The sequence below is a fragment of the Cryptomeria japonica genome, chromosome 9 (genome assembly GCF_030272615.1).
Source record: "Cryptomeria japonica chromosome 9, Sugi_1.0, whole genome shotgun sequence".
NCBI lineage: Eukaryota > Viridiplantae > Streptophyta > Pinopsida > Cupressales > Cupressaceae > Cryptomeria > Cryptomeria japonica.
Genome location: NC_081413.1, coordinates 419,541,218 through 419,569,073, shown reverse-complemented (window position 1 = coordinate 419,569,073; position 27,856 = coordinate 419,541,218). Strand labels below are relative to the sequence as shown.

The window sequence follows — 27,856 nt, the reverse complement described above, 5'->3', positions numbered from 1 at the left end:
ATAAATGAGTAACAAAATGGTTTCTCTCCAAGATGAGAGGTAACAAAAAGCATCATTGTCACGTATGAAACCATACACACCATATTAACAAAGAAGATTAAAGGCATGCTAATTAAAATAGGTTTTAGTAAAGCATATGATAGGGTCCAATAGGGGTTTTTGATGGCAAACACGAATAAATCAAAATAAATAAATAATCAATATCCCAAATAAATAAAAATTCAATTCCCAACAATAGAGACAGATACATCAATCAAAGTTTTAAATACATTGTAGAATTTCGTAAATGCATGATTGAATTTGTGATAGATACATCACAAGATCCCTAAAGCTTCAAAAAATAAATTTTCTCACTAATTCATTAGTAAACAAGGAAGTGGGTCCCACTAGACATGCTATAATGTACGAATAGAAATCAAGACTATATGAAACTTAAAACGAGTCAACCACAAAACCTAAGAAATTACACAAATTTATAATCCCAACAATAAAGTGTGTAAGATTCAAGAAAGAAATCAAACGAATAAACAACAATATCACCTTCATGCAAACACCTTGGTTACCTTTATTGTGCACTTTAAAGTTTTCTTGGATCATAATATTGTTTCTCTTAGAATTTTATGTAGCACTATTTTTTTCATTGTACGCACAAAAAACTCAAACACTACACAGTTGTTCAAAATGATGGATGAAATATGATTTTATAGATGTAATTGTAGACACCCAAAATTGTCTCGTACTTGCATAAGCTAATTTTACTAATTATGCCACTTGATGATTAAATAGTTTGAATTATTTAAGTTTTTTGTCTTTATTCTTCAATTTCATAATCCATAATTCCACTTTCTTTAATTTCTTAATCATTTAATCAATCAACCATCTTCCTTTTAATATATTGATTAAATAACCTTATTATTTAATTAAGCCTAAATGATAACTTTAATTAAATAATCTCTATTGTTTAATTAAATCAATTTTCATATTCTCATAATTAAATACTTTCTTTAAATTATTTAATCTCTAATAATGTCTTCTTGAATTAAATGAGTTTCCTAAACATGTTCAATAAATCAAATTCCCCTCCAAATTCAATTCAAATTCACTTCCCACTAATTCTAATTTCATTTGACATTTTTGAAAACCCAAAATTCCTCCAAATGACATTCATCTCAATTCCTTGCAACACATCTAGAAATTCCAAACTACTACTGACTCTTGATTAGTCTTCAATCACCCTTTTCTGACTAATCAATCAATTCAATCTTCAAATCAATCAAATCAACTATTTTAACTAATCAATCAATTTAGTTCAACTTATTGTCTCAATTTTTGAACTTTCGAAAAATGGATAGCCCTTAAAAACTATTGCTCAAAATTCATAGTTTTTTTCTCCAAGGCACATTTTACATGGTTTAAAACTTGTATTTGTTGGTGTCAAATCATCAGTTGGTGTGTTTGTCATCATTGTTCAAGTTTGGGCTGGTTTTTGCTTTTATTTTCCTAGCTTTTTGTGCAATTTCAGGTTTTAAGTTCCTTGTTGCAAGTAGGATGATGTCACTACAAGTAGGAACTTTGTGATGTCACTACATGTAGGAACTTTTTGATATCATTGCAAGTAGGAATTTTTTTTCTGTCATTGCAACTAGGAAATTTTTGATGTCACTGCAAGTAGGAACTTTTTGTTGTCATTGCAAGTAAATGAACCTTACTTGTAATTGGGTCTTGGAAACCCAATTACAAGTCAACACATTGTTATAAAGTTTATTTTACTTGTAATCGGGTTTCTAAGACTCGGTTAAAAGTATGTTTTAAAAGCAAAATGAAACACATATTCCACTTGCAATTGGGTCTTGAAGACTCGACTGCAAGCCACCCTTTGTATGAGCATTTTCTTGTCTGCACACTTGCAATCAGGTCACAAAACCCCAATTGCAAGTTTGTGCTTACTTATCAAATCCTTTCCACTTGTAGTTGAGGTTTCAAGACTCGATTGCAAATGTATTTCTTTCAAGTATGCTTACTTGAAATCGGGCCTTGAAGGCCCAATTACAAGCTTATTGTTACCACAATTTTCCAATATCCATTCTCACTTGCAATTCGATCTCCAAAAGACAATTGCAAGCTAATAGCAATCATTGAAAAGGCTTACTTGCATTTGAGTCTTCAAGACCTGATTTCAAGTGTAAGTGTTAGAGTTTCCTCAACTTGCATTCTTCCATTTTCGCGTTCCAAATTCGTTGTAATCCACTTGCTATTGCATTTCGCCTCCCAAGATCCGAAATTCACCTTTTGTCTCCACATGCTATCATTCCCATGTTTTCCCTTTGCAATATCAACACTTGCAGTCAATTATTTCGGACCTAACTTCAAGTAGACACACTTTGATTACTTGCAATCAGGTTTCTAAAACTTGATTGCAAGTGATTTCAATGCATGTAAAGATAGTGAGCAAAAACCAACGCTATCATATGTCAATGATAATAGTGATGTAAATTGAAAAGAGTATGTTGTCATATGCACAAAGAGAACTTCTCCTAAAGAATCAATATCCCCCCAAGCAAGAAGATGGGATTGGAATTAGTGTAGTCAAGTATTCAAGATAGGGAGAGGTTACAAGATGTTGTGCTTGTAATCGTTCCTATTTGTAGTAGTTTGGAGTGCATCATATCAACAAACTTTGAACTATTGTGTGCTTTACATTGTTACCATATCAATCATTTTGGAAGGTAGATAGGAAAGTAAAGACTTTGAGCTTTTGGTTCTACATTCCCGTCCTGAGGAAGTGATGAAAGACTTTGTGCTTTCATGGGAACTTCACTTCCTTTATACGAGTATCTTTGTAGTTGTTGAAATCTCTTAAATTTATGTATTTGTTACTCTAGTTGCAGTTTCTTTTTTGAAAAAGAGAAAACAATATCATCTTTTTTGAAAAAAGAGAGAGGATGTTGTCCTGCCTAAGATAGATTATTGTTTATATGTTATAGTTAGTTTGTAATAGTAGGAAAGTGGAGTCTTCCCTTAGAATTAGGAGAGTTTTAACTCACACACTATGGATAAAACCATAATTTTGCATGCTTTCTCAGGTGTACAAAATTTTCAACCAATAGTTTTTGGGGACTCTGTTGGGGATATGATACACATTCAAAGGCCTCATGCTCGATGCACATCCAAAGTCCTCGTGCTTTTGGTTGAAGTATATAGGTATCTTATTCATTGTAATTTATTTTCTTGTAGTTTGTCAAGCTTTCATCAGGGACATGTAAAATTACTGCTCAAGGTCCTCAGGGGAATGCTTAAATTAATCTATTGAACGTGACACTGCCATTGCATTCTCTTCCTGATGGTTTAAGGAAGACCTTTCCCAAGTTCTTTGGAGATGGAATACAAAATCCAGATGAGCACATTGCTACCTTCTATATCTCATGTGGTGTGCTTGGTGTGGAACATCATGATGTTTCAGTGATACTTTTCATTGAAACTCTACAAGGTGCAGTTGTAAATTGATTCTACCACCTCATGTCTTAGATCATCACAAACTAAGATAATCTTAGAACAAATTACGAGGAAAGATCCAAGCCTGCAAAGGATGTGCATGAATTGTTTTCATAAATGATTCAAATGAAAAAGGATCCACACGAACGCATGCAAGAGTGTGAGAGTTGAGAAATACAACCCCACAGGAGCCTGAATATCTTCTGCAAGCTGAATAATTTGTTACAAGGAGAAGCAAGGAAGCAAAATAATATGAAGAACAAAAAACACAGGAAAATATGCTCAAAAGATGAGAGCTTAATATTCACCAAAAATGTATTGTGATAATCATACAATGAAAAGCAAATTAACCTCTAATAGGTCAAGAAACCCTAAAAAGGGAAACCCTAGGCTTGTACATAATAATTAATAAAAGAATTAATTATTATGCACCTACTGTTAGCTTAAGTGTAAAAAGATAATAGGGAACTTAAAGAATTAAACAAATATTGTTTAATTAATCAAGTAAAGACCCAATTACTCTAACACCCCCCCTTAAGCTAGACTTAAGGAGAAGCTAAAACCTAGAATAGCTACTGAAAGCAGGAAAGATGGGTCCTGGCAACAAGGCCTGATCAGGTACCCAAATACAATGAAATCTCTATGAAACAGAGAAAAAGGAGAAAACCCAGTGGGAAAAAACTCCTCTCCAAAAAGAGATAAAAGAACATGCTAAAAGAAGAAGAAGAAGGAAGGAAGGCCTCATAAAGACCCCCCAAGGACAACTTCCTTCACCCCAAGCATAGAGCGCAATTGAAGATAGCGTGGCGACGCAAATTTTTTTGTGAAGATGTCTGCAACCTTCTCGGTAGTGGGAATGTACTCCAGAATGAGAGAACCATCCTGAATCAACTAGTGGATGAAATGCATGTGAAGCTCAATGTGCTTCAGCTGCTGATGCTCTACCAGGTTGCGGGAAATATGAATAACATTCTGATTGTCACACCAAAGAATAGTGGGACTATCAGGAGGAAAACCAAACTCAGTCATCAACTGTCGAAGCCATAAGATCTCCTGACTGGCGAGCATAATAACTCGGTACTCAACCTCTATAGATGATAATGCATGAGGAGTCTGCTTCTTGCAAGAGCATGTGATAGGACCAGAGCCAAGATAGAAAAAAAAGCCAGAAGTAGACTTCTGATCAATGACATCACTAGCCCAATCTAAGTCAGTGTAGCCAATGTGAGGGTCCCCTGATGTGTAGTGAATGCCATGAGAAATAGAGCCTTGAATGTACCACAAAATACATTTGCATCTTGCCAATGACTCTCATGAGGATCATGGGAGAATCAAGAGACAAGGCCAACCGCAAAGGAAATATCAAGACGAGTGTGAGTCAGGTACAATAAAATGCCAACCAACTGCCTATAAAGTGTAGAATCTACTGAAGGAGTGGGACAAATAGTAATCAAAACAACCCTTGACTGAGAAGGAGTGGGAGTAGGCTTGCAATCAAGCATGCCAAAGCACTGGAGCATGTCAAGAGCATACTTCTGCTGGTAAATGTAGATCCCATCAAAATATTGAATCACCTGAAGACCAAGGAAATAGTGCAAAAGACCAAGATCTATCATCTCAAACTGGTCCATCAAGGCTCGCTGAATATGCTGAATCATAGAGGATGAGCTGCCTGTGATGAGGAGATCATCAACATATAGCACAAGGATCAGGATGTCACCCTCAAGAAGCTAAATATACATAGTGTAATCAGAATAACTGTGGGTGAAACCAGTGGAGAGCAAGAAAGAATCCATCTTCTCATACCAAGCCCGAGGGGCATGTTTGAGACCATACAATGAACGTCAAAGTTTGCAAACCAAAGAATTGTCCTACATAAATCCCTGAGGTTGTTCCATGTAGAATTCCTCCTGTAGGTCCCCATGCAAGAAGGCACTCTTCACATCCATCTGAAAAACAGGCCATCCCCGAGAAGTTGCAAGAGATAGTACAAAGCGAATGGAGTTCATCTTGGCAACAGGGGCAAATGTCTCGGAGTAATCAATACCCTCAACTTGTGAAAAACCCTTCGCAACAAGATGTGATTTGTACTTATCAATGGAACCATCAACAACATACTTAGTATGATATAACCAGCGACACCTAACCATCTTTCTGCCCTTAGGAAGAGGACAAAGATCCCAAGTATGATTCCTCATCAAAGAAGAATACTCCTCCTCCATACCACAATCCCACTCAGGGTGTCATGTAGCCTCTGAAAACTTCTGAGGATCATCTGAAATAGCATGACTCAAAAGACTAGAACCCACAGTATGAGAACATGTGCGATGAGTATCTGAAGGATCACCGGCCATAGAACCTATCGCCTCAACAGTAAAGTGATCCCTTTTGGGCATCTGAGGTGGATCAAGTGGAGGGGGGGATGGTGGATCATCAACACCATCATCAGAATCATCCTCAAAAATATCCTGAAGAGATGCAGTGGTCGGAGTAGGCAGAGGAGTAGACACTGGAGTCAGGGTATCCACTGTGGGAAGGTGCTCATCAAACTGAACATACCATCGAAATAGGACCTCTTTGGAAGCATGATCAAACAACCTGTATGCCTTAACATCCTCACAGTAGCCAACAAAAATGAGTGGTCAACTCTTCCGCTCCATGGCTTTCTATTGAGCATCAGGAATGAAAGCCATGCCTCGCTACCAAACACTCGGAAAAAAGAAACATCAGGCTTGTCATGAGACCAAGCCTCCTTATGAGTCATATGTCAAATCACCTTGTGAGGCATCTGATTCTGAATATAGTTGGCACAATTGACTGCCTCAGCCCAAAAAGACGAATCCATGGACCTGGACTGAATCATACAATTCACCATCTCCCGTAAAGTTCTGTTTGTGCGCTCAGCGACACCATTTTGCTGAGGGGTGTAGGGAATAGTAAACTAATGCTGCAAACCATGATCAGTGCAAAAATCTCTGAAAGCCTGATTCACATACTCCCCCCCATTATCTATATGTATCCGCCGAATAGAATAGCTAGACTGCTTCTCTACAAATGTCTTGAAGATTTGAAATGAATCAAAGACATCAGACTTGTACTTAAGAAAGTACACCCATGTGCGTTTGGAGAAGTCATCAATAAAAGTGAGTACATACTTGGCCCCCAAAAAATGAGTGGAAAATGACATGAGATCACTATGAATCAACTCCAAGGGTGCCAAAGCACGAGAGACTCTTCCCTTCAGAAAGGGATCTTTGTGATGCTTGCCAAGCACACAACCATGACAAACACCATCAGTGCAGGAAATCTGTGGGAGCCCAAGAATAAGTGTCTGTGTACTCATCTGCTGAAGATATTTGTAATTGACATGGCCCATGCGCTCATGCCAAAGCTTACTCACGAAATCTATATGTGCTATAAGAGAGGAACCTGCACCCTCAGAGGGCTCAAATCCATCAAATATGTACAGACGAGATGCAGTATCAACACTCCCAGTAGTGACAACTAAATTAGAGTCATGGAGGTCCCGAATAACCACATCATGTGGTGAGAACTCAACTATCTTACCAGAGCCAGAGTGGTAAATCTGATAAATGGACAGGAGGTTCATCGAGATGTCAGGGACAACCAGAACATCCTGCAGAGTACCCCCCATCCAATGAGACAAAACCTGAACCCAAGACTGAAAGTTGAACCGAGTCACCCACTGCAATATGTGAAGTACCACAAGAGGCAAGAGAAGTAACCATCTACTGAGTGCGAGTCATATGGTGAGAAGCACCAGAATCTAGTATCCATGTGGACCCATAGGTCAAAGCTCGAGCAGTGAGAGCATGACCTTTCCCTGTGGAAGGAGAAGACGCCTGAGGTGAAGAGATGTGATGTTGTTGCATGGCTTCCTCTAAAGCCTCTAATCGTTTCCAACACCTAGAAACTGGATGTCCTTCCTTGCCACCAAAACTTCAAGTGTCTCCTGATTTCTTCTTAGCCTTGGAGGAAGACTCACCAGACTATGAAGATTTCCCTTGTTTTGGAGGAAATGGAGGTTTAGAATCAGACTTAGGAGGTGGCTTAGAGGATGACTCATTGCCTGCAGAATTCTTCTTGGGCTTCGGTTTTTTCTTTTGCTTCTCCTTAGAGGACTGAGCAACCAATGCTTTGTTCTTGAAGCCTGAGAGCTTATCTAGCTGAGAAAGATGAGACTGCTCACGAGACAAATGCTCACAAAAGACATCAAAGGTAGGCATGTTGAAATGAGCACCCAACCCATCCATGGTGGAGTAGAAACCAGAGGCAAAAAACTTAAAAATGACCCCAAAGCTTTGAAAGAATCAAGTGAATACACTCTATGTCTGTCTTGATCTTGCCACATCCCTGAAGAACAGATCTGGTAGTCTTGAACTTGTTCAAAAAATCCTCAATGGTGGGAAAGGAATCAGGTGACAAGGAAACTAACTTTGCCTGAGTCTGTAATGCCTGAATCTCATTAACTCTCCCAAAGAGAGAATCAAACTTCAACCACATAGCCCGAGGAGTAAGAAACTCATCAAGGTGAAATAGAAGACTGTCAGAGACATGCAAAGAGAGAAAACCCATAGCCTCATCCATCTTGTTCCAGTGTTGAAGAAGCTCATAAAGACGTTGTAATACAAGCTGAACCTCATCCAAACAAGACCAAAACCTTGGTGCCTAGAGAAGCCTCATGATGCGGGGCTTCTAGGTGTGATATTTGTGTGAAGTCAACAACTCAACTAAAGGATCTGCCATGAAAACAAAACTCTGCACCTACACTTGTTTGTTGGTTTTTTTTATTATATGATCTTTCAGAATAGACAGAAGAAGTAGAAGGGTTTGTTTGTTTTGAGAGTTTTGGTGTTCTTGATTTATGATATAAATGATAAAAAGCAAGAAAAACACCCCCCCACAATAGATAAACCCAAACCCTAGTACATACTAATGAGAAGGAAGTAGTGCATAAGCAAAAAAACTTCAAACTGATATCTCATATAACTGAGGAAAATTCTGAGAAAAAGGATCACATATCTAAATAGACAATGCTGAGAGCTTTCCAACGCCTATTCGTTTTCAAAAAATGAAGTCCGTTTGCCCATTCTACGACCCTGGAAGTGTAGAAAAGAGTCCCGAGTTTGACTGGAAAAAAGTACAGTCAAATAGCAGATTCAGAAAAAAATATCCAACACCACGAGGTTCAACTTGGAACCAGCTTTATGATGCTTATTCGTTTTCCAAAAAATTACTCCGGATGCTCAAGATATGACCAAAAAATGAACCCCCGCTCAAAAAGACAAGAGGGTGGTGGTCTGGTGGAGGAGCCAAGTGGAGGTGGTGCACGAGCGGCGCTCCGGTGGTGCTTTGGCGGTGCTCCGGGGAGGAGTGGCGAAGTGGCAGGTGCTAGAGGAGGAGGTCGGGTGGAGCGGCAGTGGCGGGCGGTGACTGAGGTGGCCGGAGGGCTTGCGGAATCCGGCGGGGCTGACAGGCAGCTGGTGGGAGGCGGGAGGTCTAGCGGGGGCTGGCAAGGCGGTGTCAGTGGGGGTAGGGCTAGCGGGAGCCAGAGAGTGGGGCCGGCAGGGGCTGGACTAACAGGTTCGGTCAATCGTACGACGACCAGACTATCAGGTCCGGAACCTTGCACAAACAAATCCCCCCCCAAAAAAAAAAAATTGAAACCCTTGTGCCTTTTCGCCTTTTTTTGACTTTTTTTATTGAAAAAAAAAAATCAAAAATTCGGCTTGAATGCCGTAAAAAGGAAAAAATATTTTTTTTGAAAATGTTTTCTTGATTTGGGTGCTAGGGCCGTACGGTATGGTTTTGGAGAAAAAATTACCCCGAGATGGTTAGTAGTCAAAACTAGGCAAGTTTTTGACTACTAGGCAAGTTTTATATGACTATAGGGGTTTTTGGGCCTTTTGAGCATGATGGTGAGGTCTCTTTAGGCCCAAAGTTCTCAGAAAAATCCTATCCCTAAGTATTAAAAAAATTTCTTGAAACCCCGGATTTGCTTCCAATGCAAAAATATCTCAAAAACAAGAACAAATAGCTGCAGATCTGAGCTCTGATACCATGTGAGATTTGAGAAATACAAACCCACAGGAGCTTGAAGATATTCTGCAAGCTGAATAATCTACTACAAGGAGAAGCAAGGAAGCAGAATAATCTGAAGAACAAAAAACACAGGAAAATATGCTCAAAAGATGAGAGCTCAATATTCACCAAAAATGTATTGTGATAATCATACAATGAAAAACAAATTAACCTCTAATAGGTCAAGAAACCCTAAAAAGGGAAACCCTAGGCTTGCACATAATAATTAATAAAAGAATTAATTATTATGCACCTAATGTTAGCTTAAGTGTAAAAAGATAATAGGGAACTTAAAGAATTGAACAAATATTGTTCAATTAATCAAGTAAAGACCCAATTACTCTAACAAAGAGTTTGTGGCTAAAATTAACATGTTGTCTAACATAATTCTAATAATTGCTCAACCTATCGCTGAAAATTTGAAGTGCTTCTTCATCAACACTCAGTTGTCTAAGATGAGTTTCTTTTTGAGAAGGGGAATTCTGAGAGACCTTGCAGCTCCACAAACCTTGGCAATCAAGATTGAATATGATCTTATCCTTGCGCGTAAGATAAATATAGAGCCAAATTGATCCAAAGGAAATTATCCTTTGGAATCATTATCCACCAAGAAAATAGATCCCATAATGCAGAGGTTGCCCAATGAGTTGCTTGCCCTCAAAAAGAAAATAGCTCAAGGTGTATTCTCGTCCCCTTACAAAGACATTACAAGGAGGCTTTATCGAAATACTACTCCTAGTTATGTAGTTAGAAATCAGAATGAGCTTCCTTCACCACCAAAAAGGCTTGCACTTGAAGCACCACCAACAAACGTAATAGTGGGGAACTTTGAATCTAAACAAAGTGGTCTTGCTAATCTCTTCCAAGAGGAGGAAGTAGACATAGATGGTGACTCTCGTATCTGGTTTATGTAGTACTAGAATTTTTTTGAACAAATGCTAGATACCATGGGGGATAACAAACAAAAGGATGGAAGCCATTTTTCCAAGGTGTCGATAAAGGAGGACAATCATGTCTTGAGATGTGAAAAGATGGGAATGCATGAAGATAACAAGGAACTTGATGAATACCTTTTCACAAACATAATAGAGGAATTTTGTTCAATTCTTGATTACAACTCAAATTTTCCAAAAGCCAAATTATGTAAACTCCATGTTGAGGTAAGAAATGCAACCATATTTTCACTTGACTAACATGAGGAAACTCATTCTATTCATCATGAGGTTATGGTTGAGGGTGAAGTTGATAAAGGTGTAATGATAAAAAGACTTTTGTTTTTGTCCTTTCAAGAGGATGTCTTATAAGACAATTAGCTTGATTGGAAGCTGACAATTCCTCAAAGGTTACACTTGCTCTTAAGCATGAAGATACAATGGAGGAAGAGATAAAGGATGAATCCATAGTCGAGCACAAGCAACCCAAATTTATTTATCCACTTTGGAGTAGTAGTATGTTTGATTCATTCGAGGAGGTAGGTGAATTTGTTCATCTTTTTCAAGGAGCAGTGGATCAAGCTACGGTATAATTGTTTGTGCTTCAATTAGTTGTGGTTGCTTATGATCATGTAAGGAATTGCAAGTTGCTGAGGAAAGGCATCTACTTTGGTTAGCTCATGAATGGTTTCATTTAGGAGGGTTTCCATGGTCAGTTAGTTTAGGTTAGGTTAGGTTAGTTTCCTTTTTTAATAAGTGTGGTTGCACAAGTTTGTGTCTTATTTTCGAGCATATCATCCTTCTTGTCATCTATGTCTTTATTGCTTGACTGTATAGACCAATGGATGATAAAGGCACTTAGAGTTCTAGATTCTTCTCCCTTCAATTTTTCCAATGATCGAAGGAAGTCCCCAATAAGAGCCAGCTGTTGTCTCAATTTTTCAACTTTCAAAAAATTGATAACCCCTACAAATTTTCTCAAAATTCATAGTTTTCTTCTCTAAGGCATATTTTACGAGGTATAAAACTCATATTTGTTAATGTTAAATCATCACTGTGTTTGTTTTTCATTATTATCCAAGTTTTGGTTGGTTTTTGCTTTTATTTTCCTAGATTTTTGTGCAATTTCGAGTTTTGAGTTCCTTATTGCAAGTAGGAACTTTTTGATGTCACTACAAGCAAAACTTTTTGATGCCACCGCAAGTAAGAACTTTTTGATGTCATTGCAAGTAGGTACTTTTTATTGTCACTACAAGTAGGAACTTTTTGATGTCAGTGCAAGTAGGAACTTTTTGATGTCAGTGCAAGTAGGAACTTTTTGCAGTCATTGCAACTGAATGAACCTTACTTGTAATTGGGTCTTAGAAACCCAATTACAATTCAACACATTTTTATAAAGTTTGTTTTACTTGTAATCTGGTTTCTAAGACCCGATTACAAGAATATTTTAAAAGCAAAATAAAAAACATACTCTACTTGCAATCAGGTCTTGAAGAGCTGACTTCAAGCCACCCTTTGTATGAGCATTTCTTTGTGTGCACACTTGTAATTAGGTCTCAAAACCCCAATTGCAAGTTTATGCTTACTTATCAAATATATTCCACTTGCAATTAAGGTTTCAAGACCTGATTACAAGTGTCTTTCTTCCAAGTATGCTTACTTGCAATCAGGTCTTAAAGACTCGATTGCAAGCTTATTGTTGCCACAAGTTTCCAGTCTCCATGCTCACTTGCAATCGGGTCTCCAAGACTTGATTGCAATTTAATACCAATCATGCAAAAGGCTTACTTGCATTTAGGTCTTGAAGACCCGATTGCAAGTGTAAGTTTCAACATTTCCTCAACTTGCATTCTTCCATTTATGCATTCCAAGTTCTCTGCAATCCACTTGCACTTGCATTCCACCTTCCAAGATCAGAAATTTGCCTTTTGTCTCCACATACTCTCATTCCCACTTTTTCCCTTTGCAAGATTAATATTTGCAGTCAAGTATTTAGGACCCAAATACAAGGAGGCACACTTTGATTACTTGCAATCGGGTTTTTAAAACCCAATTGCAAGCGGTTTCAACACATGTAAATATAGTGAGAAAAAGCAAGTGCTATCATATGTTGATGATAATAATGATATAAATTGAAAAGAGTATGCTATCATATGCACAAAGATAAATTCTCTTGAAGAATTAGTATTACCCCAAGCAATAAGATGAGATTGGAATTCATTGGCAAAGGACAAAAGAACTATCAAGGATGCAAGTCGATGGTCTTGGACAAATACATTCATCAATCTTGAACACTTCAAGTGGTAGCATCTTGTAGCACAATGAATACCTTTTAGACATAGGATAATGTAAATAGAGTCTTGTCTTGGACACTTAAGATTAGTTTCAATTATGCATTTATAATTTTCTCTTTGACAAATTACATGTAATGTCAAAAATTGTAATTGCAAGTAGTCACATTACTTTCATTCTTGTAACTTGTAATTACATGTAAACAAATTACAAGTTGAAAGACAATAAGAGTATAATTTGGAATAAGTAATAGTAAGTTAAAAAGTGGAATAATTCTTGGTTAGTTGGACTTCTCCCATTTTTTTCTCTCAACCCCTCTCCCATATATATTGAAGGGTGCTATATGTAATATTTATCTTTTTAGCAAGCAAGAAAACTTTGTAGAAATTTACATTCATAAAGACTTTGTGTTTTATACTTTTAAATTGACTTTTCAAGCAATATAAAGAAAACATTAGAGTTTCAAACTTTGTGTTGAAGCCTTGTTTATATATCCATCGCGTTCTTATGTCACAATGATATACTTTTCTACATATACTTGAGATTCTAGTGAGGTTGTTGGAAAGAGATTTGATCTAATTTTTTGTAGACTTTGTGTTGTAAATATTGAGGATTAAATTAGCATAGTTAAGTATTCAAGATAGGGAGATGATACAAAACTTCGTTCTTGTAATTGTTCTTAATTATAGTAGTTTGGAGTGCATCATATAAACAAAATTTGATTTGTTGTGTGTTGTGTGTTGTTATCATATCAATCATTTTGGAAGGTAGATAGGACAATAAGAAAGTAAAGACTTTGAGTTTTTGTTTCTATATTCATTTCCTAGGAAAGTGATGAAAGACTTTGTGCTTTCATGGAAACTTGGCTTCCTTTATACAAGTATCTTTGTAATTGTTGAAATCTCTTAAATTTCTGTATTTGTCACTCTAGTTGAAATTTCTTTTCTAGAAAAAGAAAAAAATATCATCTTTTCTGAAAAAAGAGAAAAGGATGTTGTTCCACCCAAGATAGATTAGTGTTTATATGTTATAGCTAGTTTGTAATAGTAAGAAAGGGGGAGCCTTATCTTATAATTAGGAGAGTTTTTAACTCATGTGCACTCTGGCTAAAACCATAATTTTGCATGCCTTCCCAAGTGTACAAAATTTTCAACCAACACCTTTTTCAATCAAATTTCTTGACTAGTCAATCAAGTGAGTTATTCTCTCAATTAGATCCAGTCATAATGAGTAAAAATCTCTCACTAACTTGTCTCATTAAATCTTGACTGTTCATTAATTTTGTCTTCATATCAATCTCAGGCATCAAATAAAACCTTTTAGAATCTATAAATTGAACATCAATTGGCCATTTTCAACAACGACGATCTTCGTAATTCTTGTGGTAACATATTGTAGGTATTTTCAAAGTGTAAATTTGAGAGACACTTTCCCCATAAGAAGAAGAATGACAATGGAGGACGAGTGCATTAGAATAAAAACGAGTTTAATTATTTTGTGATTTTATGTTATTTCATTGTTTATTTCATTTAAATTCCTCTATTGAGTTGTGATTAAATTTGTTAGTTAGATTGATGTTTTCTGGTTGCCTCTTGATCTAATTAATATGCTAATTTTCCCTTGCAGATAGTACTGATATCAATAAAAAATGGAGATCCCGTGAGATAGATTGAAGATCATTAGATAAGATTCAATGAGATGAATCAATCAAAATAATTACAAAGTTAATTGATTACATGATGGAGAGATCTGAATGAGTGATTCTAGAAAAAATAATTGATTGATTAGAAAATGGGAAGTGAGAGGAATTTAAGAAAAGAAACTAGACATGTACTAGGAATCAAATAAGTAAAAATTATTTAATTATATGCATTAAAGAAATAAAATAAATAAAATACTATTTTTTTAGAAGAACATTATTTAGGAAAGTGAATAATTAAGTGAATTAAGTAATTCATTTAATTATAGAAGACATAGCTAGCTAGTAATTCAAAGGTATGTTGTCCTTCTGTTCCATGAGAAGAATCAATGTTCTAAAACAAAAGCTGAAACTTTAGAATGAGGAGGTATTTAAGAATATCTTTGTAGAAAAGCTCATATTTGAAGGAGAATTGGATACCTTAAATGATAAGGTGATCCAATTGAGGATGTTCGAAGAGAATTTCCTAAAAGAAAAAGATTTGAAAAGTGAGCATTTGGAGATTCTCAAGAGGGAAGAGATCTTTTGGAAGGAGAAGGCGAGATAAAACTAGTTAGTGGAGGGGGATTCGAATATGAAGTTCTTCCATGCCTCGGTCAAATACAGAAGGGACGGAAACTGGATATCAAAAATTGTTACCACGGATGGCAATCTTATCTCAGAGGAAGAGGACATAAGAAAGGAAGCGGTTTCCTTTTTCCAATCTTTGTTGATGAACAATGACAAGAAGGTCGATCCCAATGCCCTGGAGATCTTGGAAGATATTCCATCATTAATTGGTCCAGAAGACAATGTATTTATGTTAGGAGAATTCTCTTTAGCAGAATTGAAAGAGGTGAATTTTCAGTTACACCCAAATAAATCCCCAAGCTCAGACGGGTTTCCACCAAAATTCTACCAAAAATATTGGGAATTCATTGGAGAGGACATGAGGTAAGTAGAAAAGGATTTATGAAAAAAGAAAAGAAGAAATTTGTCAAGGACGTTAATAATTCGTTGATTTCTCTAATACTGAAGAAGGCTTCCTATATGAGTTTTGGGGATTATAGACCCATTTCATTGTACAATACTATTTACACAATTATTACAAAGGCTATGGCGAATAGATTGAAGAGATGCTTGGGTAAAATAGTTTCTCAGGAACAAAGTGGCTTCATTCTTGGAAGGGAGATTTTGGAGAGCATAATCATTACCAATGAAGTGGCACATACCATTTATAAGCAAAAAATCAGAGGCATGATAATTAAATTAGACATAAGCAAAGCTTATGATAGAGTAAATTGGTTTTACCTCTTGGTTGTGCTGCAGAAATTCAGCTTTGCTGAAGGATGGATTCAATTGGTTGATTCGTGCATATCCTCCCCCTGATTTTCTATGATTGTTAATGGATCATTGTGTGGATTTTTCAAAGTAGGAAATGGGATTAGATAGGGTGACCCTTTATCACCCTTCCTTTTTGTGATTATGGCCAAAGCTATGGGTAGGAGGATCAATAAGCTAAAAGCTGATAGAGTTTGGAAAGGGATTCAGGTGACTGATGGAATTAATGTCTCCCACTCCCTGTTTGTGGATGACACAACCTTGTTTTGATAAGCGTCAATGTAGAAGGCTCATGCTATCAAACAGGTACTAGAGGATTATGTTAGGCAATCCAGTCAATTGATAAATGAGGAGTAATCCTCAATTTTCTTCTTCAATTTTAAGGGGTTGATGCAAAAGAAGATTTAAAAATTGTTTGGTTTCCTCATCTCTAAGCTTCCATAGAAGCATCTGAGTGCTCCTCTACTCATGGGGGATTGCAAGACAGACCAATGAGAAAGCACGATAAACAATTACAGAAATAAGAATGGGTCTTGGAAGCATAGGTGGCTTTCCTTGCCAGATAAGATATAGTTGATTAAAGTGGTTCTGGTGGCAGTTCCAATATATATAATGTCATTTTTTAAAGAGACCAACAACGCAACTGACATCTTGGAGGGAATTATGAAAAAAGTTCCTTTGGAATGGAGCAAAGGAAAGTGATAAGAAAAAAGTTCATCTAATTGGTTGGGAGCAAGTTTGCAAATCCAAAGAGGAGGGAGGGGATGGTCTGCACGTAATGTTCAAGTAGAACAAGGCTCTGAGAGCCAAATTGATTTGGAATGTATACAAGGAGCCCAAAAAATTATGGACAAGGTTGATTAGGTAAAAATATTTGGATTCGGGAGAAAGAGAGAGAATATTGACAATAACAAATCCAGTGGGGGGATCTACAGTTTGGAAATTCATGTGTGAGTGTAGATCGATTATAATGGATCATGTTTCATGGAAGGTGGGGAATGGTAGGTAGGCTAAAATGTGGCATGATTCATGGAATGGGGAGGGGGGTTTATCTATTGCTTTGGGTAACCCATAATGAATACATGATCTAGAAGATACTATTGGCTCTAAGGCGACTAATTATGTTTCCTGTGACTCGAGAAGCATGTTTGACAGGTGGCAGGATTTGGGGATTTTGATTCCTCCCTAGGACTCGAAGAGAGCTAGGGATCTTCTTAAAGGAAGACGAATCAAGCTCACAAATTCAAAAGATTAGATATTTTGGACAGTGTCGAAATTTGGTAAATACTCTGCTAAAATGGGTTATTGGATTCAAAACTTGTCGCCCATAGGTGAGGCTTGGCCGAGAAGCTTGTGCTGGCTTAAGTATGTTTTTCCAAAAGCAAGAGCCTTCATGTGGATATCTTTGCACGAGAAGATTTTGACTGGCGATATATTTCATAAGATTGACATTACAAGCCCTAGTAGATGTCCTCTATGCAAAGCTTGGGAGGAGTCAACAAATCACATCCTTTTTGAGTGTGATTATGCAAACGAACTGTGGAACTAGTTGTTGGATTCATTAGGCTATTATGATGTGAGACGAGAAACTCTACTAGACTTTTTGACGAGTTGGTGGAATATAGATGGCAAGCATACGTGGAGTGATATTTGGATTTTTGCACCTTCTTTGTTGATTTGGCACATATGGAAGGAACAAAATAGAAGGATATTCGAGAAGAGGAGTTTCTGGATGAGGGTCATAAGCACGATGGGGAGATACTTAAAAGATTTTATAAAATGGTAGTGGAGGAAACATGCCACAACGACAAAGCAGTGAGGGTGAAAAACAAGATGGCCCCAGAGAATTTCAAAGCGACTTTAGATGCGGCCTTGTGCTTTGTTTCCCCCAATCTAGCAAAAGCGCTCATGGTTGATAGATTTGATGCAGAAGTCGTGGCAGAAGGGAAGAAGATGGTTGAGGCATTGAAGATCCTCAGGGAGGGAATTCTGGACTTTTAAAAGATGCCTTTTGCAAACTTTTTAAGCATCAATGGTGATCTCTTATCTATAGATAAGGTAGTTAGGGCCAATATACTGAGTGGAGGATTGATAGAGATCCTTCAATGGATGTATTAGCCATATAAGTAATGTTGTGTTAAGAGGTTGTAGATTTGCAAACGGTGTTCTATGATGTATCTTTTTCTAGTTATCAATGAAAGGGACTACCCCCATAATGGTAGATGCTTATAAAAAAAAATTACATAATTAAAATAATTATTTAACTACTAGAGACTATAAGAAAATAAATTTATTAAATAATAAAGATTATTTAATTATTGTGCAAGAAAAAATTAATTAAATAATAAATAATTATTTAATTAATGTTACGATAAATTAGAGTAATTAAATAATTAAAAATTATTTAAATAGTTATAATGTAAGAGGGTGTTGGCACAAATTTGACGTGCTTGATATTTTACAACTTGGTTACAGTAGCTAAAAACACCCCTGCCAACTCTACTCAAGTGACCTACTTGAGAAGTTAATATTTTGTATCCAGTTGATTGTCATATGAGATTGCTTGGTAATTATACTTTTGTTACACATGTGAATGTACTTACTTAGTTTCACAATACCAACATCATGTTTCATACATTTGCAATGCCCATAGTTGTCAAGGTTAGGAGGAATTTAATGTCTACACTTTGTTGAATCTACCCTGAAGCCTATCTCCAGTAATTAAAATTTAACAACTTGGTGATGATAATGCCAAAACCTTTGGTGAAAAATCAATCGGTACATATGAGAGTAAGTCTATATAGTTTCATAGTCTTTAGATAAATTTTTATGTGTTCCTGATTGCTACTAGGCTAGATTTAGTGTCCTGAAAAATTTGCAAATTTCAAAAATCCGAAGGCAACCCACCTGATATTTTGGTCTCAAATGCCTTTTATTTTAGTTTTGAATCAATCCAAGCTCATATGATATATATTTTTTAAATTTCTTATGCTGAGTGATGTAGCCCACGAGACCAGTTTACAAAGAAAATGACAAAATTTCTTATCCAATTCGACTTCTAGAGACAAAAATACTTCCTAAATAATTAATTATACCTCCACGCCAATTTTGATGGCTTCCAATGCCTAGTTCACACATAGTGAAATTACCTTGAAATAACCCTATGAGAAATTAAAAAATTCGCAATTTCTCTATAGTTGTGGCAACTTTAAAATGTTTGTAATAAATCATTTTAGCTCAAAATTCAAATATAGTAATAAATCAAAATGTTATAAAGTTTATATACATTGTAATTTTTTTTTTAAATTTCATGTTGAAGTTTTGTGGAAAATATGCATCCCGCTATCCCAAGATAGTAGAGGAGAACATCAATTGCAGGCATGTGGGAAAAAGAAAGAAGATTGATAAAATAAATTTTAAAACAAGTGAGCATCCCGCAAGCCTACATGGGTGAAAAAAGAGCCAAATAGGGATGTGGGCATGCAGGAAAGGTGTGAAACATTGTTGAAAGTAAAATGAATCACATTTATTGGCTTTAAGAAGAATTTTGAAGTCATTTTTCCATTGCAAACAAAGGTTTTTACCTTCTAAATGGAGACAAAACCCTTTCGTATGATATGAGAATGATTTCATTGTTGTTATGAGTGATTTTGAAGTGCCCACTAGCCCCAAAAAGCCTCAACATTGCAAACAATGACCCAATAAATATTTCTAAAAATTTCTATGTTGGAATGTAGGAAGAGTAAATGGAAAGAGGAAATTATGGTATAAATTTTTGCAGCAGTTATCAAATGAAGGCAAGGAATCCAAATAGAATGTATAGAAATAAGCAGTTATCAAATGAAGGCAAGGAATCCAAATAGAATGTATAGTTATCAAATGAAGGCAAGGAATCCAAATAGAATGTATAGAAATAAGAATGCATGCCAAATATTTGATAAAATGGTAAATATAACATGGACATTTGAAGTATTTTATGAACCTGAATGACACAAAATAGTAGAGAGCTTTGATGCACAAGAATATGTTTTATTAATGTTCATTTTTTAAGGAGATTGATAAATGCCAAAAGAGTGGGCACCCAAAGGTCAATGCATTTCACAAGGGAGTGATATACAACAATAAAGAAAAATGAAGCAATGAAAGGAAGTTTTTTCACCCAAGTGAAAATATGCACGAGAATACACACCAAAGAGATAAAGTCAAAATTTTAGTTGTTTAGTGAAAACAAAGGTAAAAGTATAGCAATAAAATTTATTTTCATGAGGGGTAAGATTTTTTACGAGAAGAGCCTTCAAGGGGAAAAGACAAAATATTTGGTTGCAAGCTAAGTGTGAATATTTGAAAGGCAAATTGGTGGGAAAAATGAAGAATATTTTAGATATGCCAAATATTTCAAATTAGGTGAAAAGAAAATGACAAGTGTCACATTTAGTTTTTTATTTTGGGGCTTCCAACTTTTCTTACATATTCTCTTCTCTTTTTCATTGTAATGGTTCCAATCCCAGTTTCTAAAGTGTAATTGTTTGTATAGGGTAACTGCTTGGGGTTTAGTTTTCTATTAATTTTTAGTGTAAGAATGCTATAATTAGATTTGAAATAATGGTAAGCAAACTAGTTTGCAATATAGGAATAAAAGTATGCTATAATGTCTCTTGAAGTGTATGTTGTTTGTTTTAAATCAAAAATATCAAGCATGTTTATGATTTTCATTGCACATTTGTTTTAGTATGTATTCAATTGATTACTTCTTTTCAAGGAGCCAATTGAATTTTTTTTTTCAGTTGAATGTTAGAGAATCTTGTGTTACATTTTAGGATTAAAAAAAATGTTATCAATATGATCATAAGAGATCTCATTATTGCAAGGCAACAATGGTTTAAAGATCACTTGTTATGTGTTTATGCTATTATTTGAAATGGTTATTTAATTTTGACTCTACTCAGTGGACAAGGCAACAATCCGGTAGGTTTTCTTGTGCAAGCCTTGGAAGGATCCAAAATTAATCCAAATTTGTTAAATCTTTTCATTTCATCTTTCCTGCTTTATAATTTATTTTAATTATCATATTCCCCATGCAAGTTACTGAAAGTTGTCCAAGATTTAAGCCAACCTTGAGTGATATTTCATGTTACTTGGCATATTTTTGTTAGAGCATTACTAGTTGGGCAATACCTAGTTAAATACGTGTGTCCATCAAATAGTATTGTAAAAAGGGTCACCCCTAGGTCCTACAGAGCTTGAAGTAAAGGATAAATGTGTTGTATGTCCATTTCCTATTCGTTGGCCAAATCCAACCCTGAAGCTAAGTATAAGAAAGTGTCTAACATTTAGGGTTTAGTGTATCTATTGATTTGGGAACCAACAAATTGGAGACTATATTGGGGAAGACAATGGTTTATCTAGTTGCAAAGAGTGGAGAAATTGTATAATCTGAAATTTTATTTCAAATATTCAAAAATTTTATATTTGGAAGGTATTTTGTTGCAGTAAAATTGAAGAAGATTGTGAGTGACTTTGTTGAAGAATTCAAAATGAAGATATATTTTAAATGTCTTTGGGCTATTTGGAATTTAGTCCTTTACATAGAGAGGTGGCGAATTCAAGAGAAGAACCTGATGTAAATGTGATTTTTTTTTAGATCTAGTAAGTTCCCATTGAGGAAAGATAATTTGTAACTATTGAAAATATTTCCACAAATTTTTATGTATTTAAGAAAAAGATTTGGGGTGTTAAATGCTCCCTATTAAGTGAGAAATGTCACTAGGAAAGGGAAGAAATAGTGATAAGTTTACATACTTCTATATTACTTCATTAAAGCTTATGTATTGTTGAGAAGAAGTTTGTTTGTTATAAAAACTAAGCTTATTGAAAACATATGTTGGGTATAGCTATGATAAGTCATGTACTCTATAAATTTAAGTTCTCTTGTTATAAAAAGAATTTTGAAAGCATAAGAAGATGTATCATCAATATTTGCATTTATATGGTTCCAAGTGCAACTGTAATATGTGACCAACCCTAGCTATGCTATCAAAGAAAATATAGTATTGAGAGATGGCCATAAATTTCAATGGCATTAATGGTTTCCCAAATGTTATCCCACTTGAAATCATAGATAAACTAAAAAAATTCAATGGGATAAAGTCTAAATTAACACATAAACATTGTAATGCCCCACCAGGAACCCCAAAGGAAAACCCACAACAAGGGTGAAATAATTTTATTTTTTAAAAAGTATAAACATCATAAGTGCATTTACACAACATGCACGATAACACAAGCGGAAGACTTACACCAGAATTCCTTAAGGGTTACCAACGAAGAATTAACTTTGAGAATAAATTCCACAAAACATAAATCCACATATGCATCATTAACTCAATGATCACAAGAAGCCATAAGCAAATAAAGATTCATCAAAGAAAGATTGAAAGGATACAATATAATTTCCACTTCAATAAGCATTTACTAACATCAACAAGGAAACTAATAAAAACATCCCAACATAGGATTACATTTCTCTTCCAATACATAGCTTCTCAATAAACATCTAAGGATAGATCTCATCCAGTTACAAGGTTACATAAGATCAATGGTATAGTGATACAATGACCACAAGGGTCTCCAAATAACAATAATATTCAAACAAGAGATGAAGCATGAGTCATGAACCACAGGAACACCTACAAAGCCAATCCTCACATGAAGGTACAAATCCGAACATCCGATGGGAAGTGGCACTACCACCCGACCATGTAATTCCTAAATGGAATCACCCCACCATGCTAGGAGATAGCTGAGGACCCTCAAACAAGCATAGGCATGACATGGTCGATAAAACAATACGACTCCATGACAACACAAAATGACCCCACAAAATCCAGGTGACTCGATATCAAAAACACACAAGTGAACCAAATGAGAGAGTGTCATCACATAGCTTAAGATGGATACCATGGTACAACTTCCATAGGTCCTGACTCATTGTCCTGGTAACCTCTCCCAAACCTCCGGTTCCAACTAAGTCTCATGCGGACCCTACCAACCTTTCATGAAGACAAGGTGGTTGGTTTTCCATTCCAAGCCTTCTCGCAACATTATGAGCCCTTTACTAGCACTCACCTATGCATGAGGTACAATTATTATGAGCCCTTTACTAGCACTCACCTATGCACGAGGTACAATTATCTTTATTAATGTTATGATACTACCCACCTAATCAATTAATTAGATTACCAGTTATTATCTGACTTTCACTGGGTCGTAATGCCTACCACTTTAGGCGCAACCCCCAAGTGAAAGACACTCTCTCAAAGGACACTAAACAAACATGGTCACTCCTCGAGGACCCTATGGCGAAGCAGACAACCATAACACCACTATCAGAAACAAGTGGTCAAACAAGAACATATTGACTCTTGGCTAACCATAAGGCAAGGACACTACATGGTTAAGACAACGAAGCCAACATATATCTCTTGGTCAAAGGTACCAAATATGCCTCCATAGGATGACTGAACCACATACCAAAGCAACACATAATACACTTGCAACATCATTAATTGAAATATGAAATAGAACACTCTTTACAACAGTCACATTATTCAATTTCCCAAATCAATATTCCACCAGGAATGAAATCCACATTAAACATTCAACTGGTTAAAAAAATATGAATTCCAAATAGGCATTTAATTCATTTCCAAAACATATCCAAATCTACCAATTTGAATCTCAATTCATGCCTTGGTTTCCATTGATAAATTTATTAACCACATAATAAAAATCACCATTTATGCTTAACATAAAACAACCACTTCAACATGTTCACTTAAAAAAATTAAATTAATTTTATAACACATACCGGTTTGCACATGGTCGAGCGGTGGCAAAAGCCAACCCGTAGTAGTGGTGCTGCCGAGGCAATAGACATTACCAGTTGGTAGTGCTTCTACCATTGGTAATAACCCTACTGACCGGTAGTGTTGCTACCAACCGGTAGCAATACTACTGATCGATAGTGTTGCTACCGCTGGTAGTAGCCGCTACCAACCGATAGGTCCTATCGATCGGTAGTGCTGCTACCAACCGGTGGCTATGCTACTGACCGGTAGCACTGCTACTGCGTAGCGGTGCTACCGATCGGTAGTTCTGATACCTGCGGGTAGCAGACACTACCAACTCACGTGATGAGACAAACCCATCACGTGAGCGGTAAAGTCCACACGAGAGGGACAAGAAACATGCCTCCAAGCATTCTAAAACCAATAGTCACAAAATCAATAAACGCAAATAGCATTCCATTTCCATGATTATTTCATGGGCACACACATACAGTGCCAATTTCCAAAATTTCAAGTAACAGTTTACCAGCAAGGTAGATGGTGAAATAAACACATTGGAAAGAATAACTAGCCAATTCTTGATAGTATAGAAACAAGGATGAACCCAACAAACCCAATCTAAAATTCTTTCTTTCAAAAGAAGAGGTAAATCAAGAAGTTGTTTGTTATGAAAAAATAACACACAAAGAAGAAATGAACAATTCCTTTCCTAAATGCAACCATATGCTAAGAGCATCACAAAATCAACTATATCAGACAATCTTTCTTCCATTTCAACATTCCAAAAAGAATCTAAAGGTAAATTGCATTTTCCAATCACGTAGGAAGAAAACTGAAACCTATGAAATCAAATCAAAACATCATAATAGATTATCCAACCTGAAGCAAAGGCAAGTAAGGGAATGAAGGAACACCAGTATTACAACCCAGGTCGAATCTCCAGCTCTTCCATGAATATTTCCAGAATCATTTTCCTCTCACAAAATTCCTCTTCTTCTCCTGCCGTGAATCCCCAAAATGGATGCCCAAAAATATCTTTTAACCTAAGCTTCTAGGTTAAAGTTCACATCCAATCAAATTTAAATATTTAAAAACTAAAAGGCAATCAGATTTATTTCTTTCCCAAAAATAATATTTATTTCCAATGATTAAATAAAAAAGGCCAAAAGAAAAAATACAAAGGAAAGCTTTTATTTATTTATTTTTCCATAAATACTTCCTTCAACATAATAATTTAACCTTTTTAAATAGCTAGGCCATTTATTTATTTCACAAAAATATCAATGCAACTTTACACAATACATTAAGCCATTTAACTATTTAATCTATCAATTATCAATTTAAATAAATCAATAATCACAGAGCATATTAATTAAATGATTACGCCAACACAAGATAGCATCATCCATCTAAATTAAATAAACAAAAGCATGCAAAACAAGGGACGATCAAATGATGACTCACAAATGACCAAACCAAGGCACCATGATACGCATAACAGTCAGACGGGGAAACATAATCGACTGACAACACTCACACGAGTGTAACTACGGGTCAAGCTAGGGTACAACAACTATCTCCTCCACTCCCATCGGATATATAAGGCATGCTCAGACCTGCGAAACCAGGTGGAGTCAATACCTCCTACCTACCCGGTACTAGTACTTGCAATGTCCTGCACCGAAGAACCACACATGCATATAGACCAATATATATATATATATATATATATATATATATATATATATATATATATATATATATATATACAGACACAACACACACACTGATGAAGGGAGAATCGTGATGTTCCCTATCTCATTGGAGTGAGTGAAGTAAAATCATCCCCTCGCATCCCAATACACTTGCAAACACGCAACATATAAATAAGGCATCACAATATAAGGAAAAAGTGTCAGTCCATGATAAAGATCCATAAAATAACATTATTCATAAGCACTGAGATACTGCATAAAATCATACACCATAAATCCAGATAAAGAATGAAATAACATCGCATGACCTCCGAATCAATATACAATAATGTTCCACAGAACAGTCATTGAAGTAACTCAAAACAAACAAAAGAGGTTGATCGAGGAGGGGTACTACATCCTCCCCCCCAAGCCTAGGCTTACTCCTGGAAACCTAAAAGAGATAAGAATAAAGCTCTCTCATCTTTGCTGCATCTTCTCAAGTCATAGAGGACTCATCACTAGGGTCCCATAGGACCCTTATCTGTTCGATGGTACGACCCCCGAGGGTCAAATCCTGATGCTGAAGGATGCGCACGGGCTCCATGGAAAGTTGCTCATCCTCGACCTGCAAAGTGTTCCAATCAAGAACATGGGTCAGATCACAATGATAAGGACGAAGAACAGAAATATGAAAGACATCATGGATGTGGGATAGACTCGATGATAAGGCAAGATGGTAGGCAACATGTCCTATCCTCTCAAGGATCTCAAAAGGGCCTACAAAATGAGGCGCCAACTTAGAACCCTTTCCATAATGGATCAGGCTCTTCCAAGGACGCACTCTCAAGAACACACAGTCACCAACAAAAAACTGGCGATCGACTCTATGAGCATCAACATACTTCTTCTGCCTATCCTGGGCAGCAACCAAATACCCATGAATCTGCTCAACCTACTGCTCCATCTCATGAAGCAAATCCAGGCCTAAACACACCCTATCCTCCAACCGATCCCAACTCAAAAGAGTATGACAAGGATGACCATACAATGCCTGGAAGGGCGACATGCCTATAGAGCTGTGATATCCGTTATTATAAGCAAACTCCACAAGGCAAAGATATTCCTCCCAACGCGACTGCTGATCCATAACATACATGCGAAGCATGTCCTCCAAGACTTGATTCACACGCTCAGTCTGACCATCGATCTCTGGGTGATAAGTTGAACTGAAGTTCAACTGGGTCCCCAAAGCATGCTGAAGTGAGGTCCATAAGGCTGATGTAAAGACAAGGTCTCTATCAGAAATGATCTGCCTTGGGATCCCATGCAACCTCACCACATCTTCCAAGAAGACTCGTGCCACCACTACTACAGTATAAGAAGATCGAATAGGAATAAAATGATCAACTTTGGTCAATCTATCAACAATGACCATGATGGCATCATGACATGGTGAAGAAACATGCAACCCTACTTTGAAATCCATGGAAATGATATCTCATTTCCAATCCAGTATCAAATTCGGCTGTAAAAGCCCTGCAGGGTGCTGATGCTCTGCCTTCACCTGCTGACATTCCAAGCACTTGGAAGCAATGTCATGTTTCATACTAGCCCAATGATATATCTGTCTAAGATCTTCGTGCATCTTTGAGATACCAGGGTGTGCTGAATAAGGTGCACGATGGGCCTCAGTCATGATCAAAACGCGAAGACCCTCCAAAGGAGGTACATAGATCCATCCAAGATGTCTAAGAAGACCATATGACTCAAAAGTATATCTATAATATCTACCCTCCAATGGTCTTCTAGAATCCACCACGACTCTAACATCCTGATACCAGGTGTCGTGAGGAAGAACTCCAAGAATTCTCTCACTCAAGTCCACACCAAGGGACAATGCTGCAACCCCATGCCGCCTATGACTTAAAGCATCTGCCACTACATTCTCTTTCCCCTGAATATAATGAACCTCAAAATCATACTCACAGAGGAATTCCATCCATCTTCGCTGTCGAGCATTCAAGTTCAGCTGCGTGAATATATACTGCAAACTGCGGTGATCACTATGCAGCTCAAACTGACACCCCAATAGTAAATGTCTCCAACGAACCAATGCATGCACTACAACTGCCAACTCCAAGTCATGAACTGGATAGTTCAACTCGTGATCCTTGAGTTTGTGAGACTCATAGGCAACCACACATCCATCCTGCATAAGCACCACACCTATACCTTCTAAAGAGGCATCTGTGCATACCATGAAATCTCTGGACGAGTCAGGAACTACCAAAATTGGAGCACTAACAAGGAGTTCCTTCAAGGTATGAAAAGCCAATTCGCATTGGTCTGACCAAACAAACTTCTTCCCTTTCCTCTGAAGAGAAGTAATCAGATGGCCTATCCAAGAAAAGCTCTGAACAAAGCAACGGTAATATCTGACCAAAACCATGGAACTTCGAACTTCAGAAACATTGG

The 27,856-nt window shown here is 36.6% G+C and overlaps 1 protein-coding gene across 1 annotated transcript; it reads left to right on the top strand.

Annotated features, from left to right (window-relative positions):
* Nucleotides 1–8,777: 8,777 nt before the first annotated feature.
* LOC131074215 (tapetal oleosin GRP-16-like) lies at nt 8,778–9,351 on the top strand. Its single transcript, XM_058010781.2, has 2 exons — nt 8,778–9,096; nt 9,305–9,351. Exons 1-2 carry the CDS (start codon nt 8,778–8,780, stop codon nt 9,349–9,351), a joined length of 366 nt encoding a protein of 121 aa, XP_057866764.2.
* The last annotated feature ends 18,505 nt before the right edge of the window (nt 9,352–27,856 follow it).